Source organism: Amblyomma mixtum, chromosome 4 (genome assembly GCF_055824585.1).
Source record: "Amblyomma mixtum isolate Tamu chromosome 4, ASM5582458v1, whole genome shotgun sequence".
NCBI classification, from domain to species: Eukaryota; Metazoa; Arthropoda; class Arachnida; order Ixodida; family Ixodidae; genus Amblyomma; species Amblyomma mixtum.
This window is the reverse complement of record NC_143015.1, coordinates 106,186,205-106,205,516: the sequence shown is the minus strand read 5'-3', so window position 1 is coordinate 106,205,516 and position 19,312 is coordinate 106,186,205. Positions and strand designations below refer to the sequence as shown.

The window sequence follows — 19,312 nt, the reverse complement described above, 5'->3', positions numbered from 1 at the left end:
AGATGTTGAGCCAATAGCTGGAGCTAGTTTATGCCCATTTCGCAAGTGTAACCAGGAGTCAAAGCATTCCTGTAGGACGCACAATAAAAGTCTCCAGTATAGTTGTAAACACAATAAGCGCCATGAAAAAAACATGTTAAGAAACTTCGTCATAGAAAAAAAGCATAAAAAGATACCTGTTAAAAAAAATGAAAATGCATGTACAGATACAGTATGAGGCGCCTTGCCGACACGTAGTCATTGAATACTGAATTAGCCTTTGGTTGTTGCGGCTTGGGGCAAGCCCCCTATATGGCTGCAGAATAAAAGTCTTGGGTTTGTTTGTTCGGCGAACAAAGGTATATTCAGCGTTTGCTCACTGATCGGATCTGCCACTTTTTCTCTTAGACCAGCTTCTGCACATACTTTCTAAATATCATGAAACTAAATATCATAAAACTCAGCTAACAGTCAACTGAAAATAAGGAAGCATTGCCCAAAAGCGGTCTCTGAATCCTAATTCTGCGCGCTCCTGTCGCACCATCGCTTCAGCAAGAATTATCACTACATGTTAAAATACAAAATTTGGTAACGGGTGAAGGGCCTCATGTACCGTGTACCTGTATATCTTTTTCACAGTTATGGTCAGTCTTATCCGGAAATGCCATGTATTCTGTATCCCGTGTTCCTTGATGTATTTATTTATTTATTTATTTATTTATTTACAGGTACCTTACAGGCCTCCAGGGAGGCATTGAGTAAGGGGGGAGCAATATATATGTGCAACAGTAGCTAGAAGAAACCAAAAAATGCGTAGAAACAAACACTGTTACATTCTAAAAGCTGATTACAAATTATCACGACAGTACAAAATACATGCAGAAAAACATTAAATAAAAAATAGAATATAAATACGACATAATAGTAACGGGAAAAAAAGAACATGAGCAAATACACAGGAAGGCGAATGGGCTGATAAACAGGGTGTGACAAAAAAAAAAAAAAACAGGCATGACTCGGGCAAAGAAAACGTGCTAGGTGTTATCTATATAATGTTTGACCAGATGATTATGAAACGTGCCGTGGTTGCGCTGCGATGCAATGCAGTTTGGAAGATCGTTCCATAGACACATAGCACGTGGGAGCGGAGAAAAGTTAAAGGCATGAGTACTGCCATAAATGCGCGTGTAGTTGAGGTTATTGTGAGGTTATTGTGATTGTTATGTTGTGAGGTTATTGTGAGGTTATTGTGCGAGGTTATTATGTATGACGACAAACAAAAGGCACATTGCATCGTCATGGCTGGGAACGTCAGTTCTTGAATACCAGAAGCACTAACTCGTCCTGCTGCCATGAAAATTATTGGCTGGTTATCAGATTTTTTGCTTTATATTTCAAGCGCAGTAGGCAGCAGAGAAAAGGGTATGTGCATTTGTGTATGTCATTAAGTTCAGCGTGGCAGAGTCAGCCTTAAAAAAGGCGAGGAAAGCTTACAGAGAAGGCGCTAACGATATCGCGCAAAAATCTGGTTTTCCTCACACGTAGTTGCCTTGGAAGGCGAACTGTGAAGATGTCCAGCGAGATAGCGCGAGCGGCTTATTGTGCAGAGACGCAAGAGCCCGCCTAATCTCGAACGACGAGGGTGCAAGGTTTTTGCGCCTCCAACGAAAAGCAGGATTTATTGCCGACGGTTGTCTCTGGCAGACGTAGCGATCGCTGTCTAGTCTTGCCAGGATCGGCTCGAGGTCTGCCGCTCGATCAACGCCAGACTTCTTTGTTTGCTTCCGCGTAGTCGTTCCATTCTTCTTCTCAACAGAAACACATGCTTACTTCGCAGGACGGTAAGCTAATGTCGCGATAGCATTTACGACTACCGGCTTTTCTAAAGAGGTATTGACTAGTGATTTTGTCTATTCCACTTACTGAATGTACGCTCTGCAGCAAGCAAGCCCAACAAGTGTCGACTGTGTACTCTCCTTCCTGCACTTTGAAATCTGTAGATATGGGGTTGCAGACGCTTGTTAACACACAAAGCTGCAGATTTCAAAAGCTCCTAGAAATGAAGATTAACTCTTCGCATAGGCCTGAAATTTTAAGGGTAACTTATGTATCTCATTAAAGTGAATCATGAAAGCGCTTAGAGTAGCTACGCCGAAAAATTGTTAAGCGTTCAACGCGGCCAAAATACTAGCGCTCTGAATGCGACTTGTTTGCAGTGATGGCTCGATCGCGTACCTTCTTTGAGAAAACAGTACCCTGTAGAACGTCGCGACCGAAATCTGCGGCTTGCATCTGCTGTCCTAAGACAGCCCTGCCCATCTGTACGTAGTGAAGTGAAGTCTTTATTTCATAACAAAGTATACAAAAAAAGTACTGGTCAATCTAAGCACATAGTACGTAAGGTATAAGGGTCATAGAGTGCGGCAAGTGGGTGTTCTCTAATATGTATCATCTGTGGTGGCGTGACTAAGTTGAGCAAAGCGGTACATGTACTCATGCAGCAGGGGCATAGGGTATTCCAACAATTTATTTTCTATTGCAGGACATGCTGCCGACGGATGTCTTTGGGGAACTTAGCGATCGGTGTCTAGTCTAGCTGACTCGTGGTCTCCCACGCTAACGATTCTAGTCTGATTTGTTACGTTTCATAGTGTCGTCTGGTTTTGCTAGCTATAATCTGCACAAATACCTGCAACGAAAATTTTTTTTACAAAAGAATACTGCAACGTTGCCGGGGGGAGGGGGGGGGTACTGCAAATAATGTGGTAATCAAAACAAGCTAGTTCTAATACAAAGCTTGCACCAAACACAAGCACAGAAAAACGATAGGGCAGCATCGAACTATCTGCTCATGTGCCGCCCCTCCATAGGGGGAAGGGGGGTGGGAGCTGAACAAGCGTATTTTCGTTTCACACAAAACCGCTGGGGATTAGTTTTATTTATTTATTTATTTATTTATTTATTTATTTATTTATTTATTTATTTATTGGATGGACAATACATGGTACTGCCCGTGGGGCACGACAAAACGAGGTAATTAGTCTCCCGACGAGGCCCTGGCCGCACTGGGCGCAACAGCAGCGGTTACAAAATACATATAGGCAGTACACATACAATTGTATAACAATCATCACCGCACAAAAATGCACAAGAAGCAAGTTCAGAAAGAAAGAAACACATGTTATTGTTAAAACTTTGTACAAAAATATAGAAACCAGAACATAATAGCTTTGCAATTAGAAATCGTTATTCACACATGTTTGGCCTGCTATTTGGAGTCAACAGAAGTTGTATTCTGCGTGGACCAAACCAGTTTCTGCGATTTTTTTTTAATGCGATGTTTATTGCCTCAGGGCATAAAACGGCATGTAATGATAAATGAGGATGCCTGAATAAATTCAGTGCATGCTAAATGGAACTTTGCTTTCGGTAAGCAGGGCACCCCGAGCCTTGCAGGCATACCGTTGCAATTGTGGCACAGTGCAGCATTGTTGCCGTCGCGTCAAAAAGCTAACTCTGTACTGCACTTCATACTGAAACAAAGGAAACTGGTACGCCGACACGGCAACCTCCAAATCCTGTACGAGATGAGACTGTCAGCTAAAACTGCAACAAAGAACCCGGGAATCTAACATGAATAAATCGTAACCCAGCTATCAAGCTTTTCGCGTAGCTTTTCTAAATTAACCTGAGATTTCTAGCCCAGGCAACAGGGCTCTTCTGAATTTGCCTGCCATTTCGACGCCGAGTAAAGCGCAGGCGGCAGGGAAGCTCACGTTTCTGGCTGCCAGTGGTGCTTAACAGCGCTGATAAATTTCTTTTATGTGACCTGAGTTTGTTCTTCCCAATCGGAACTGACCTGCGGCTCCTGTGTCCTTGAAGAATTCAAGGACAAATCCTTTCTCTTCGTACGACTCGTCCGATCTGAAGACCACCGTGACGGCCGTCGAGTTGGTGGCGATGGTGTGGTTCCTCATCACACCGCACATCTTGCCCAAGGACACTTGGTTCGGACCAATGAGGACTTCGACGTTGTCGTACCTGTGAAGTTCAAGAGGTGCAAACTTGGCTAAAATGTTTTTTTTTCTTCTATAGGTTAAGACAGCGCCTTTGGAAACCATGAGTAAAGAGAAAGGCAGATAGGGAAAGGACCTTAGCTAAGAACAGAAACGCTTTTAATAGGACATTTAGCTTTCTTTGTTGTCTCGCGTGTACAGTCATGTACAACGTAATCTGAAATGACAGAGCATAATCATCATCATCAGCCTTACTACATCTACTGCAGGGCAAAGGCCTCTCCCATGTCTATCCAATTAATCATGTCCATTACCAGCTGCGCCCGCCGTATCCCTGCAAACTTCTTAATCTCATCCGCCCTCCTAACTTTCGGCCGCCCCCTGCTACGTTTGCCTTCTCTTGGAATCCACTCCATTACCCTTAAGGACCAGTAGCTATCTTGCCTTCGCATTACATGTCCTGCCCAAGCCCATTTGTTCCTCTTTATTTCGACTAGGATGTGATTAACTCGCTTTTGTTCTTTCACCTACTCTGCCCGCTTCTTGTCTCTTAACGTTACACCTATAATGTTTCTTTCCATAGCTCGCTGCGCTGTCCTTAAATTAAGCTTAACTTTTTCGTTAGCCTCCACGCAATTGTCCCATAGGAGAGTATCGGTAAGGTACAGCTGTTATATACTTTTTACTTGAGGGATATTGGTAACTGGATATTTGGTCGTCAGACTGACGACCACCAATTACTGCTGCTTCCGTACAGCACTAGTATAAAAATCAGCAGCGATATAACTAGACAATGGACTTATCGATTCTTACTTTTTTAAAATTCGGTGGACTGTTTTCGTTCTTCATTTCAGAGGATGAGGCGATCGTACATCATGTCCTTTTGTCCATGGCACGCTGTTCTAGAGTAATTATAGATGTTCTCCGTGTCATGTATCACTTTATAAAACGTTGTATGACATTGTGGCAGGAACTCTTATACACCGTACTGTGCCGCAAACGTTATTTTCCTTTGATGTCAGTGTAACTTATGACTACGAAGGATTGCAGCAGTATGAGCTAACACCGGCTTCGTATAGGTCATTCTGGTTACAGTTTGCCAACGTATGACACTTAAGTTCGCCTGTTTCCATCAAGCGATTACAAAACAATCAGGTTTGAGTGCCACTGAATACCTATAACTCTCCCTAAAACTTGCACGTGAAAGAACCCCAGGTGGAGGAAATTTCCGGAGCCCTCCACTGCGGCGTCTCTCATAGCCTTAGCCGCTTTGGGACGTTAAACCCCATAAACCAACCATCTACTCTCTTCAAAACTGTACAGGGTCAGTCACTCTTACGGTGAACACGCGAGCGCGCGGCTGTGCTCCGCAGGGGGCCACTGCGTCCCTCGCGACCGCGCATCGAAGCGAAGCGGCAGACGACGCCACGCCAGAGCGCAGCCACGAGCTCTCGTTTTCACCCTAAGAGTGACTGACCGTGTACCGTAAACTTCTGTTCCCTGCGCCTATTTCACTGCTTAGATATGAAGAAAAAATCGCAGCCTGCGCAGTAGCTAGAACTGTAGGTGGAACTAGGGAATACAGCAGCTCTTCTGCCTATCCGCACTAGGCTTTTGTTACCATCGGCACCGGCTGGCCGAAAACAAGGACAGCGTTTTTCCTGCCTACAGCTGGTACCGACAGCAGCATTGCCTCACTCGAGCGCATTCTTGCGCTCACTGAGTGAGGGCTGAATCGACCGAGGTGTCATCAAGTAGACGATGTAGGGCTGATCTGTTACCAGTGGCGCATGCATTTTCCGTGCTTTAACGCCTGGTGACCTTTGAAGAACATTTATTAGAGAAGAAACCATCTAATGATATTTTAGCGAAGAGCAAGAGGTGGATATAGACTTGTGCGGCGCATAATATATAGGCAACACTGCAAACAAATCGTACTCGTCGTTTTTATTGTTGTTGCTGTTGTCGCTGTCGTCCTAAATTAGATAATTGCACGTACTCCGGGTGTGAAACTGGGCAGCGACGTCCTTATCCGCAAGACCGTCTCGCAATAATATAACTGTCAGCATGAGGCGGACTTGCAAAAGTAAGCAGCGCATTGATTTTTGTAAGGTATATGAAAAGACGCTTCAATGCCCTCCGAGTGATTGACACTGAAAGGATCTAGCATTCGCCTCTTTCATGACATCGATAGACCTTTCCTTAAACTAGTACAGTCACACCAGTTGTACCACCGCGTATTCCAACGGCTGAAATACGTACAGCTCTCAAGGCTGGATACCGACATGCCACAAAATTGAGTATGTACGCACTCGCATCCCGGCGATTCTTCAATCTGCACGTTGACAAAGCGCAGCGTTATGTCGGCATCGGCGGCGATGAACCAGCGGCATAGCTGGCTGGAGGAGTAGCTCGCCGGGTATCCCGGTGAGTAGATCCGCGCGGGCAGCGACAGCGCAGTCAGGTTGCCGCCACAATCTGCACGAACAAGTCGGGAAAAGGGGAAAAGACCACTCTAGTGGGTGCTTTAAACCACTGCTCTTAAAACATTAACTATTACGTATAGTACTATGTCCGGTCTTTGTCGAAAATGTACAGCCCAAGGGGTTCGCTTCCAAACCATGCCGCGGGGCTCTTAAGAACATTTGACAGTCCTAAGCTTGGGAGGGCTGAGGACTTAACTACACCCCGCCTTCTTGAGATTAGGCTACCTTAGTATGCAAGAGGATCCGCACTGCAGGGCTTAGTAGCAGACCGCTTGGGCTGTTTACTTATGACAAAGACTGTACATTATCTAAGCTCTTTCATTGCGGAAATAACTGAAGCAACTCAAAGTGCTTTCAGACATCACTGTTAGCAGTGTATGAGACGACTCCCCGGCACCAAGGCCAGAGTGGTTTGCTTGAGGCAAGCTGCTCAAGGATGTCACTCCCCGCGTGGCGGAGTTGCAGGATAGAACAGTATAGGATGGCTCCTCTTGCTTTGTCGTGAGATGCAGATATGTCTGAGCGAAAAAGCATCATTCTCCAAGGACGCTGAGGCGATGAACAGACCACGCATAGAAAAAAAAAGCTCCTTTGAGTCACAATATTCGGGCTTCTATGGATGCTGCAGGAGCATCACAGCACCGCTTAGAAGCAAACACCTCGCACTCTTTACTTTTTACAAAAGCTGTATATGCTGTGCGGCTACAGCTGCTGGCGGAAAAGCGTTACTCACCCCTGAACTCGCGTACGGCTGCTGGTATAGAGAGCGCCCTTTTGTCGCGTAGGATGCGAACCGAGCCGTCCTCTGGGTCGATGGACAACTGTAGGCACCTGCAGAAGACGTCAACGAGCGCCGACCATTGTGCATTCGTTCGGAAGCGCCCATAAGTGAGCCACAAGCGTAATAGCCAATGAAAGCGATCTAATACATCTCCTTGAGTCAAACGGTTTCGGGGAACACGACTAAAAGGCGTAGACACAAAATTTTAGTTGCGTGTCCTGTTCTTGGAATGGCATGCATCACATTAGAAAACGTAGACAGCGACGTGGATTGCATCAGCAAGCGATAAATAATTGAAAACTAATTTTTTCTCTCCCATATACCTTGTGCGCTAGCGCTATAGCAGCCACTGGCCAATTTCGCCGATGTTTGTCCGGTCACTTTTAGAGCGAAAGCTGTACTACTAGAGGTGCAACTCAGAGTTTCGCCTGGCTTTGCGTGTTTGACCTTGAAGCCCGACCAAGGTCAAACCAAGCGGACACACCTCAAGACTGAGAATTTGTTACTATGTATGTCTTTCTGCGCATAGCCATGATATGCCTGTATGGTATGGTCGTAGCTACTGACCAGCAACCACGTGACCGATGGCCAGTGGTCAATTCACCTTTGACCTTCACCTTTAGAGCTGAGATTCTCATCGCCTGACGTGATGTCATGCGGTGACGTAGCAATGACGTCACACTATTCTTCGCTATAAATACCGCCGGCTTTGCTTTCGCTCGCATACTAGGATCTGCCAGGTTGATCCGCAGCCAATTTTTATTCCAATACTTTCAAAACTTTGTTTTTGTTTTTTAGTTGTATTTTCTTTTGTACTCCAAGTTGCTAGGCTCTTACCAGAAATATTTACGGATAGGCTGCGACGGCCACGCATCGAGTAATCGCTTGCGGCTATAAGTTATCCAAAGGGGGGAAAAAGGGGGGGGGGGACTGGTTGGATTCCTCCGGAGCAATGGCAGAAATCTACTAATGAGCAGCTGGCCGCATGTAGGCCGCGGGTAGCGATTCCGTGAACCTTGCTCTACAGCATGCAATAGTTCCACAGTTCTTGAATGCAGCCATTCCGCTTTTCCTCTTATTTCGTGCTGAAACAGCTAGCAACTAGCGCGTTGCTTGAAAAAAGTATCTTCTATATAATGATTTCCTTGGTTCAGAAGTATCTCCGTAGTTTCTGGAATATTTAGCGCATTTAATATACGCACTGTATTTCAAAAAGGTTCATACAAATCCGGCTGTACGGATTTCTTTACTCTCCAGTTTGTTCATGCTCCACTGTCAGCGTGGTTGGTTTCGTTAAAACTTTACCATCGCAATGAAGCCATGGTGACGTTGAAACGATTGCTTTCGTAAGCAACCTAGAAATTTTTTTTAAAAAGCTTACGTACTTCATGCAAACCAGTGTCTGAGCACTTAACGGCATACGAACAAACTTGAAACTGTTTCTGATCCTCTTCGTTTCTTACTGCAGTATTTACGGGTTGCATCTGCCGTACCTGGTTTTAAAAGGCACATGCTCCGTATTTGTATAAAAGCTAAACAGTTATTTCCCCAGCACTATGTTTCGTTGGTTTGGTTTATTGGAGTTTAACGTCCTAAAGAGACTCAGGCTGTGAGGGACGCCGTAGTGAAGGGCTCCGGAAATTTCGACCACCTGGGGTTCTTTAACGTGCACTGACATCGCACAGCACACGGACCTCTAGAATTTCGCCTTCATCGAAATTCAGCAGCCGCGACCGGGATCTAACCTGCGTCTTTCGGGTCAGCAGCCGAGCGCCGTAACCACTGAGCCACCTAGGCGAGGGCACTACGTTTAGTAGAGGTCTGAAGATGAACATGCTTGGTTGAAAGCTAAAGCTAAAGCAACGAAGAATAAAAGGGCTGAAAGTTTTCATAAGGCCACACTTAGCTTCCTAATCGCTGTGGTTTCTTGCGGTCCTACTCTCTGTGGTTCGTTTTAATTAATAGTCTTAAGTAACACCATTTCCTCAAGCCGCGGTTCCCAAAGAGCGCCGTGGCGCGAAGAAAATAGAAAACCGCCTCTCTAGACGAGCACGCTATCCACCCTGGCCAATCCCCCGCCGCCGGTGTGTTCCATTAATACTGGGGACATAATCATCATCATCATGAGCACACGAGCATGCTACCGTGCTGTATTTTACGAACTTGCTTTTATCAACGGATAAGAGTGAATCATTCAGCAATACGATTCATCTTCGGCCGGTACGATCGCAAGTTTTCACCTTCTACCCATATGCACAGTTTATCTTTACAAACGTTAGAACATAGGCGCACACGTGAACCCATCATTATGCTGCACATGATCGTTCACACGACATCTGGCATTCAGGCACCCCTCCCATTTGTGTCCTCAAGCGCAGGTGCAACCCGACGGAACCACCCATTAAACATACTTCCTTTCAAACCACATATAGATTGCTTTAAATTTTCTTTTTTTCCTCTAACTGTTGAAATTTTGAATCGATTGGACGGCTAACTTCGCTTATTGCCAATTGAAGAGTTCGTTGTTCAGTTGCCTGACAATTTGACCTGTTGATCTGTTTTTAATACTTCTATGTTATCTAATTCCATGTTACCCATCTTATTTGTTTTTACTAATGTATGTACCCACTCCTGCTATGTCTCTCCTCCGAGACAGCAGTATTTCTAAATAAATAAATAAATACCCACGTCGAATCTAGGGCATACCCTCGAGGCATAGCTAAACTCGAGTTTCACTAGCGCTTGTTGAGGACGATGGCTTCTTGTAGCGGTGGCCCTCGAAACCGAAGGAATGCGTCAGCTGATGCATTCGACGCTACCGGCGCTCATGACCCTCTTGAACGCAAACTGAGTAGAGCACGCAATTTGTCTGCTCAAGGCTCTTAATTCTTATCATCCTCGCAACGTGTTCTAGCGGGCTCAGCCACGATATTGCTGCCACGTACTCACAAAACAGAAATGGTACTAGGATAATTATTATTACTTCCGCTGTAACCGTTCGTGAGCAAGTTGCCTTAAAAGTGCACTTTAAGAATCACAAAAGCTTTCAAATTATCTTTTCTCGTCGCGTGTAAGGCAGAAATTTGGAGGAGCCTAATGAAGGACTTAAACGAGCCATTAAACGAAAAACGATTGCGTAACGTATAGTGCTTGGAAGTTTGGGGACAAACACGAATTAATAGCGACACTTTCAGCATAGCACGCGCTGTCAGCTCGCACGCGCTGATTAGTACCGAGGCGACAAGCTTGCGCTCCGCTAGCCAGCACGTGGCGCCATCTGGCGCGGAATCAAGGCATTCTGCGCATGCGCACTAACGGTGAGGTGAGCGGTAACTGCATGCTCTATGCGTACCGTGTGTAATGATATAATACTCCTCTTCGAAATCAAGACAGAGATAGGTAATGCGGGGGAAACAAAGCCGGTGACGTGTAAGCGTAGTGCGTAATCAATAGGGTCGATCTCAAGGGAAGGCTAACTAGCAGAGGGTGGCAGAAAGTCAGGTAGGCGAGTGAAATCGGGGAGTTTGCGAGGCTAAGGTGGCTGCAGCTGGCCCAGGACAGGGTTAGATGGAGGTCACTGGAAGGGGCCTTTGTCCTACGCTAGGCATAATTAGGTTGATAATGGTGATGATTAACGCCCGTAACAAAACAATTTGTGGGGCTAGTTGGTGATGCATTTTCTTGCCTTGATATTAAACAGCGCTAGATATTTAAACGAATACCCCCACCCGTCATGTCATGTCTTTCAATGTATTCGTCTAAATATGTAGCGCTGCTTAGTTTAAAAAAAAATAGCATCTGGCCATCTCTCGGTACTTTTTGTACTGCCACCTACGTGCTCTATACCAGGGCGTGACGTTTTAGCTGTGGAGACAAGAAAACTTCCTTACGAGTTGCAACACGACAACGGTCAAGCAGTAGCTCTGCAATACCACCGGTGCATATAGCAATCGTCGACGGAACGGCCATCTCCACGATGGAGTACGACGCTCTCGGGCTATCACAGTAACACGAGACGCGAACAAGGAACTTCTTGGGCTCGAAGATTGCGCATATGGTAGGTTGCGCTGTTTCTCCGGTCTGCAGTAGAAAAGCGTCGCGATCTACAGCTCGACGAATGCGGTATATAGCTCTGTTCACTACGACATGAGGGACCGCCCATTATCGACTGAGCATATTTATCGGCGCGTTATTGAAGCGCGTTGTGCTAAATTCCACTCCGTTGTGCATCGCCATTTCAAGCTTCGCTGGTATACAGCGTTCACACTCCTTTCTTGTGTAATTTTTTTTTTCGAAATTTAGATCGATACAGTGCGAGTCTGATATTTCTCTCTGTTCGCTCTTGGAACGTTTTTTTTTTTCGACTGAACTTTTATTTTGTTAAGCACACCTGTAATAAAGCTGCTTTGCACACTGGCAAACAAGCCAATTTTCGCGCAGTGAAATAGACTTTAAATTAAACCTTCTTGACACTTACACGCTAGCACTTTTTTATTTTTAATTACTTTTCCTGCTAATTTCAGCGTCACCTTGCAACTCACTGAGTTCTTCGGTTTTCATCTCATTCCTATGCGTATTTCTCTCTCTGTCTCTGTAGCTTTTTAAAGGAGCCATTCAGAGTAGGCTGCAAGAAAACGTGGCACGGCTATAGGCTGCATGCATTTTGCGGTCTGAATCAAACAACTTGTTGCAAACGCATTAGTTTACTGTACTGCACTGTCGAGCCTCTTTTTTCTTCTATATCTTTCATTTCATTTGAAGTCAAAAACGATGAATCAATCTTGCGTCCTAAACTATTTTAGCGAAAGGTGTACGCGTTTTTCTATCTCCTCTGCCTGCCAAGCTTAGTCTCTCACACGATGTAGAAGAGTCTGTCCGAGGAATAGTTACGCAACAAGTGCAAGCTTGCGGACATACTAATGAACATTCAACTATGCCTGTGTTAAAACTCCTAGAGCGCATAATTCCGCTATGGTCTACAACTCACTCTCTGGCCACTGTCCCGCGTTTATGCCTCGTGTACTTATTAGCATACTGATTGCGGTATTCCGTATGTAAGTACGAGTCGCTCCCCAATAAAACATGAGCTGCTAACAACGTGTTCGCTACCGCGGCGGTGGCCTAGTGGTTTGTGCGTCCGACTCGCATGCGGGAGGTGTCGGGTTCGATTCCCTGTGTCGCCCGGTAACCGCCAGTGATACAATCAGTACAAGCTTTCCCCTCGCCTGATCCTCGGCTTCTTTAGGATGATGCTTGGGAAATGGGTCTTTGACCCCACCTTGAGAAGACGAAAACAGCTTGTATCATGAAGCGCTTTGGCACCAGATGTTCTTGCGCCTTAAAAACTCACAATAATCAATCATCATCGACAACTTGTTACCTTACATTGTACTTACGTAGTTTGACGCACCAACTCCACTGCTGTCACAGCGAACACCACTGTTCTAAGCCACAGATTGGCGGAGAGCTTTCCATGTCTGCGACGGAAAGTTTGACGCTGCCCGTTGTTCTGCGGCGTGAAGGTGACGTTCGAGAGGCCTTGCGCCGACTCCAACATGACACACGGGGAGTTATTTCACGTGGCAAGGCTTTCGCGGTGCTCCGGGCTAACTTGCTAACCAGATCGTCTTGCACGATGGCACAAGCAACGAAAGGCTGCAACTCCCTACGCCTTCGTCTCTTCGTAGCCACTGAGAGATGACGGCAGCGTGGCAGGCCGAGCGTCCTATCTCGCCGACGGCGCACTTATCAACCTCGCGGACGTCGCCGCCAGAGTGCGTGTGGCGACAGCCACTGCCCGTTAGACAAGCCCGCCTGCAAGACTTCCCCTTCTTGCCCCTTCGGTGACAAGTCGCTGCAATGAGGGTCAGTGTGTGGTGTCAGTAGCGTACGAAACGGGGATGACGAGGGATCGCGAACAGGCGATAAGGAGATAAAGAATCTGTGGTCGATTGCATTAATGGTATATCTATGGTATTAATGAGCGAAAGAGAGAAAACGGGGAAGACAACTAATTGCCATTAGCTTTGGCAATGGTGCAACGCGAGAACCTCGTGGTGAGCTGCCATGATCGGCCACACATACCGTACAAGGCACATATACCTTGAATTGGTTTGGTTTGGTTTGGTTTGGTTTATGGGGTTTAACGTTCCAAAGCTACTCAGGCTATGAGAGACGCCGTAGTGAAGGGCTCCGGGTATTTCGACCACCTGGGGTTCTCTAAAGTGCACTAACATCGCACAGTACACGCGCCTCGAGAATTTCTCCTCCAAAGAAATTCAGCCGCCGCGGCCGGGATCGAACCCCCGTCTTTAGGGTCAGCAGCCGAGCACCATAACCACTGAGCCACCGCGGCGGCCATATACCTTGCGTTACTACTCGCAGAATGCATGACTGAAGATACCGCGCCTCATTACTAATATCCCGCCACGTATTACATCACGCATTATCTTGGCTTAGAAGCTTCCTCTCGTTACGTCAGCAATCCACAGTTGTCAACGGCTCTTCCTCACCACTATGGGACGTAACCTCAGGCGTACCACAGGGAAGCGTCCTTGGACCCTTACTTTTTCTAATCTACATTAAAGACCTTCGCACTAACATTTCATCCCGTTTACGTCTTTTCCCAGATGACTGTGTTGTTTACCGTCAGATCAGTTCCGAGACTGACCACATGACCCTAGAGAATGATTTTGACACTATGGTTGATTAGTGTTAAAAACTGGCACATGATTCTTAACCCTAATAAATGCAAATCAATAACTTTTAGCCGCAAGCTTGTTATTGCTAACCTCGAATACTCTACAAATAACACCTTCCTATCAAGGGTTATGTCCTACAAATACCTTGGAATTCAGTTCACACCACATCTTTCATTCTCTTCTCACATTTCAACAGTGTGCAACAAGGCATCGAGGACATTAGGTTTCATACGCCGGTACCTTCGTGGCACACCTAGCTTCGTTCGAAAACTTGCATATTTTACATTAGTTCGCCCACAGTTAGAATTCGTCTATCTATATGGACTCCCCATCAAAAATATCTCATAGAAATGCTCGAGTCGATTAGAAGCAGAGCTGCCCGGTGCATATCTAGCAATTATACTACCCTCGCCAGTGTCTTCCGGCTTAAAAACCTTAATGATATACAGATGCTTGAAATCAGTGGCTCCATTTCACTTCTCTGTTTATTTCATAAAGATGTTTACACCCGTCATTGGTTTTGCCTCTGGAATCATCTTCCCGCTGTACACAACGCTTAAATAATCAACTCAGCTTCAACCGGACATATGGAAGAACCGATTCATTTAATTCTTCTGCATTGCCTAGAGCAATTAAGCTCTAGAATGACTTTCCTGACAACATAATCTCTTTCAGTGATTCTAGAGAGTTTAACAAGCATCTCTGTATACATTTATTGCCCTAGTATTCGAGATGTACCACAGTTTGGTCAAATGTTTTAGGGGAATCCCCTAAGGTTGAGTAGATTTGTAATAAGGGAGTAATTACTCACTGACATCCACCCGAGCGCAGCCACACGGCTACAAAGGAAAGCTATACAGCTTTGAAATTGAAATTGAAATTGAAATTTATTCCGCAACAGAAATGGAATGTTGCGAGGAGGACAGGTAAAAAGCTGAAAAAACAGCTTGAGGAGTCCTGACCTCCCAGCATACACAGTAGCGCAGCAGCGTGCGGCGAAGGCGTACACGTCAACATCAAAGCGAGGAAAGAAAAAAAAGAATAAACAGGTTATACAAACAAGGTACGCAATTTCTGTGAGGAAATCGCGGAAATGTCATTATTTGTTTCAGTAAAAAGATAATTTAAAACCGTCGGCAATGAGTATTTCAACATTTGTTTCCCGTAGTTAGTCCGGCATTTGGTGACATTCCAGGGTTCCCAAAAACGTACGTTATAGGTGGTGGTGTTTATCTGCAATCCGGCTAGGTTAGTTAATGCATCATTATTCTTTAATATTCCCTGTTTATAAAGGTGGGATAGTTTGTAATTGTATAGTGATGTAACAGGAACGATATTGTGTTTTTTAAATAGGTCTGCAGTATGGGAGCGATACGGAACATTGCAGACCAGACGTAAGACCCGTTTCTGCAATATTAAAAGTTTGCTGATGTTTGTTGCTGTTGTTGTGGACCTACTAAAAAGGCATAGCTTAATGTGGAGGAAAATAAACAGTTATATAAAAGGACGTTAACTGAGGTAGGGAAATAATAACAGTGGCGGCGTATGATGCCAACAGTTTTCGACAACTTATTTACTATATAGCCGACGTGTTCATCCCATGTCATATTTTCAGAAAAGTATACACCTAGTGATTTAAAAGTTCTTACTATTTCAATATTGGTATTGTTTAACACAATGTGCGGCAACTGGATTTGCTTGTGGCGGGGGTGAAATAGTACAGCTTTTGTCTTGCGATGGTTAAGTGCTAAACAGTTTGTTTGAGCCCACGTATTTATTTTAGACAGCGCGCTATTGGCTTGATTAGCTAAGGTCTCACATTAGATGTCTGAAAAAAATAAACTAGTGTCATCTGCATAGATTATATAGTGGGCATTTTCGTCAAGGCGTACTATTTCGTTTATATACAAGATAAACAGAAACGGGCCCTGAATACTGCCCTGTGGGACACCTGATTTTACTGATTGTACTGCAGAATTTTGTCCTCCAATTACTACAAACTGAGATCTATGTTGCAAATAAGATGTGATTAATTATTGTGCTTTCCCCTTAATGCCATAATGCTCCAGTTTTTTAATGAGAATGTTGTGATTTATGAGATCAAACGCTTTTGAAAAATACAGAAACAGTCCAAGCACCATATTTTTGCGTTCAAAATTTGACAAAATAAACTCCTTTTGAGCCAAAAGTGCCAGCTCTGTCGACTTATTCTTTCGAAACCCATATTGGGCGGAACATATAATGTTATGACGATCAGTAAATGAGGATAGGCGCTTCAGAATTATTTTCTCCAGGCCTTTCGAAAAGACGGGTAAAACCGATATTGGACGATAATTTGACATATCGTTCCTGTCACCTTTCTTGAATAGAACAGTTACCTTTGCTATTTGCATGGCATGCGGGAAAGTTCCAGTCAACAAGCATATATTGAAAATGTGGGTAACGCAAGGGGCTATTTCTCTTATTCCAGACTTTATAGGCTCTATCTGAAAGCCACAGGCATCAGTTGCTTTGCTGTTATTTACTGCCAAAAATGTAGTTACAACTTCACTTTCCGAGACTGGTTCTAAAAATATTGTTTGTTCATTTGGGCCATTCATAAGAGATAAGTCAGCGGCGGGTTCGCTAACGTCGCCAAGTGACAGAAAAAAAGTATTAAAGGCGTTGGCTAGTTCAGCACCCTGTAACTCTATTCCATCTTTTGTTATTTTATTTACTGCTTCTGCTGAGGTCCCGGTTGCCACTTTAAGTGCCTTCCAAACATTGCCTGTGCGCCCTTCAGTCGAGTTAAAGAGGTGAATATAATATTGTCTTTTTTCAGCCCGAAGGTGTTTCGTGACAAAATTCCTGTATGACTTGAATATTTTAAGGGCTTCAGGAGATTTAGTTCGTATGAACGTCCTATATAATTGATCTCGTTTCTTTAAAAGTTTTAACGATTCTTTAGTTATCCAGGGTTTGCGACTGTTTTTACAGGTTCTGCACTTCTTCATTGGAAAACACTCAAAGTATACTTCGGAAAATTTACGCAAAAATGTTTCATATGCTACGTTCGGGTCATTTGCTGCGAACACATCGTCCCAGCTGACTGTGGTTAGACGGTCTTTAAATGTAGAGAGCGTTGTAGGATTAATAACTCGGTAAGAGAATACGGAACGTGGGGTCTTTACTGCATTAGTGCACTGATTCACTGATATAACTATCGGCAGGTGGTCGCTGATGCTATGAATCAACGTACAAGCTTTAAGGAGGGATGCATCGAAGTTGCTTAAAAAAAAAGGTCTAAAAGTGTCGTTGATTGTGTAGTGATTCGTGTTGCTGATGTTATAAAGTTCTGACAGGAATGATAGTTTAAGAGGGATTCGAGTTCTAGTTTTACATTGCTATCAACGAGCATATTTATGTTCAAGTCACCACCAAAAATTAATTTATATTTACTTGCACTCACAAATTCTAAAAATGAATCAAGAAAAGTAAAAAACAACTGGACGTTGGTAGAAGGAGGACGGTAGCATGCACACAATACTGTAGTACCACATCTAATAACAAGAGTTTCATAAAAGGGGTTAATACAGGAAAATTCAGTAAGTAGTTCAGAATCCAATAAATTTGAAACTAACATTGCAACACCACCACCCCTTTTGTCACTACGGTTCGTGTAATACGATTTATGTGTCTGATATGTACAGCCTTTGTCAAAAGTTTGGAGCCCAGGGGGTTTTCTTTTGAGCCACACTGTGTTGTTCTTAATGGATCTCTAGTGCTCCAAATTTCCTGGACATGAGAAGATTTCTGGTACTGCCTCCTGCAATAGATAGGACTTCCATGAATGCTCCTGACGTCTCAATATAAAGCTTGCAAGTGAACCCTCTGGGCTCTAAACTTTTGACAAAGGCTGTACACACATTCTCCTTCGACGCAAACCAAGTCTCAGTAAGCATAACAACATCAAAGCGTACTTGAGCTTCTTCAGTAAGAAGATGATCGAGTTCATCTCGCTTATTTCTCCCTGATCTAAGGTTACAATGAATACAATTGAGGCTTCGCCGGCCATCAGCATTGAGAATGTTCTCAAGACTTGATAAGTTCACTTGAGATGTAAAAGAAGGAAGCATTTTACTAGATAGGGGGTCGAAAAGAAAAAACTGGTAGGAGTACGAGGCCAAAGTTTATCACAGACTGTCAAGATCTGCGGCACAGCGAATGACAACGGCACTGTCACCCTCCTTTTTCCTGATTAGTACTTTGCCATTGCAATGCCACGAAAACTTGTAATCATGGCTCTTTGCCCAATCCCTTGTGCGGCGCAGCAGGTCCCTGTTCTGATTAGTCATGTTTTCGGTGATCGTGACATTCGACGAACTCTTTCGAAGTTCTTTACTCGCTTCTAGCCACAAGTCACGAACAGATTGCTGAGCAAATCGGAAAATGATTCCAGGTATTTTGTTTGGTTTTGATGGAAGTCTATGAACAGCGCCAATGTCATTCTTTGTGAGCTCTGGCACGTGGATGGTCTGACCTAGATCATTCAGTTTACACATCAAGTTTTCATTTTCCGTTACTGGAATGCCATGAATTTCAAGATTGAGTTTTCGGCTACGCCATTCAGGTCGTTTACAGTTGATTTCATTTCTGCAATGTCATCTGCAGTGCAGGTAGCCTCTAGCTGGGTTACACGCCTGTTCAGGTTTCCAATATCCTTCTCCTGTTGAACCTGCCGGCTGAGGATCTCATCATACTTTAGTGACATTAACTTCGCAGTTAAAGAAAAATTCGTCCTGGTCCGGGGCTCGAACCCGGGACTACCGCTACACCGGAGCAGTCGCTCTACCAATTAAGCTAACCGGGACGGAAAGCTTATGGTAGGGCGAGAGCGAATTGATCAATAAATCGAAGTGGGAACGTTATTGGTACCGTAAACATTTGACCAATCCGAATGATAAGAAGTTGCGAGATGCATGCTTTCTTGGAATGACAATGCGCAAAAAAGCGAGCTGCGCACTGTAGTGAGCGCAGCAAACAATTCAGGAAGCCAGATTTTGTTTTCTTGGAGTTGGCGCTAAAAATTTAGGTAAGTAGCAGCCAACGCCAAAACAGCTGCCTCAAACACGCCCCTAAGTGTTTAAGAATTTAAAATTTGTTCCCCATCTTCCCCACTTCCCTGCTCGCTTGGGTGGATGCCAGTGAGTAATTACTCCCCTATTACTAATCTACACCTTGAGGGTTTTCTCTAAGGATTTGACCAGTACTGTTCCCACTTCGAGTTATTGACCAATTCGCTCTCGCCATACAATATGCTAGCCGTCTTGGTTAGATCAGTTGGTAGAGCGGCTGTTTCGGTGAAGCAGT

General features: G+C 44.6%; 1 protein-coding gene across 3 annotated transcripts in view; it reads right to left on the bottom strand.

The window, feature by feature from the left end:
• Positions 1-13,024, bottom strand: part of LOC149347722 (mannan-binding lectin serine protease 1-like) — a 45,679-nt gene extending 32,655 nt beyond the window's left edge. The window contains exons 1-4 of one of the 3 annotated variants that reach the window (XM_089587391.1): positions 12,659-13,024; positions 7,215-7,312; positions 6,308-6,473; positions 3,839-4,020 (exon numbers count right to left, since the gene is read on the bottom strand). In XM_089587391.1, coding sequence (XP_089443517.1) covers positions 3,839-4,020; positions 6,308-6,473; positions 7,215-7,312; positions 12,659-12,819 — 607 coding nt within the window. In that variant the 5' untranslated portion in view covers positions 12,820-13,024. The remainder of the gene's footprint in view (positions 1-3,838; positions 4,021-6,307; positions 6,474-7,214; positions 7,313-12,658) is intronic. The other 2 variants (XM_089587389.1, XM_089587390.1) reach the window with 2 other exon arrangements.
• Between the last annotated feature and the right edge of the window lie 6,288 nt (positions 13,025-19,312).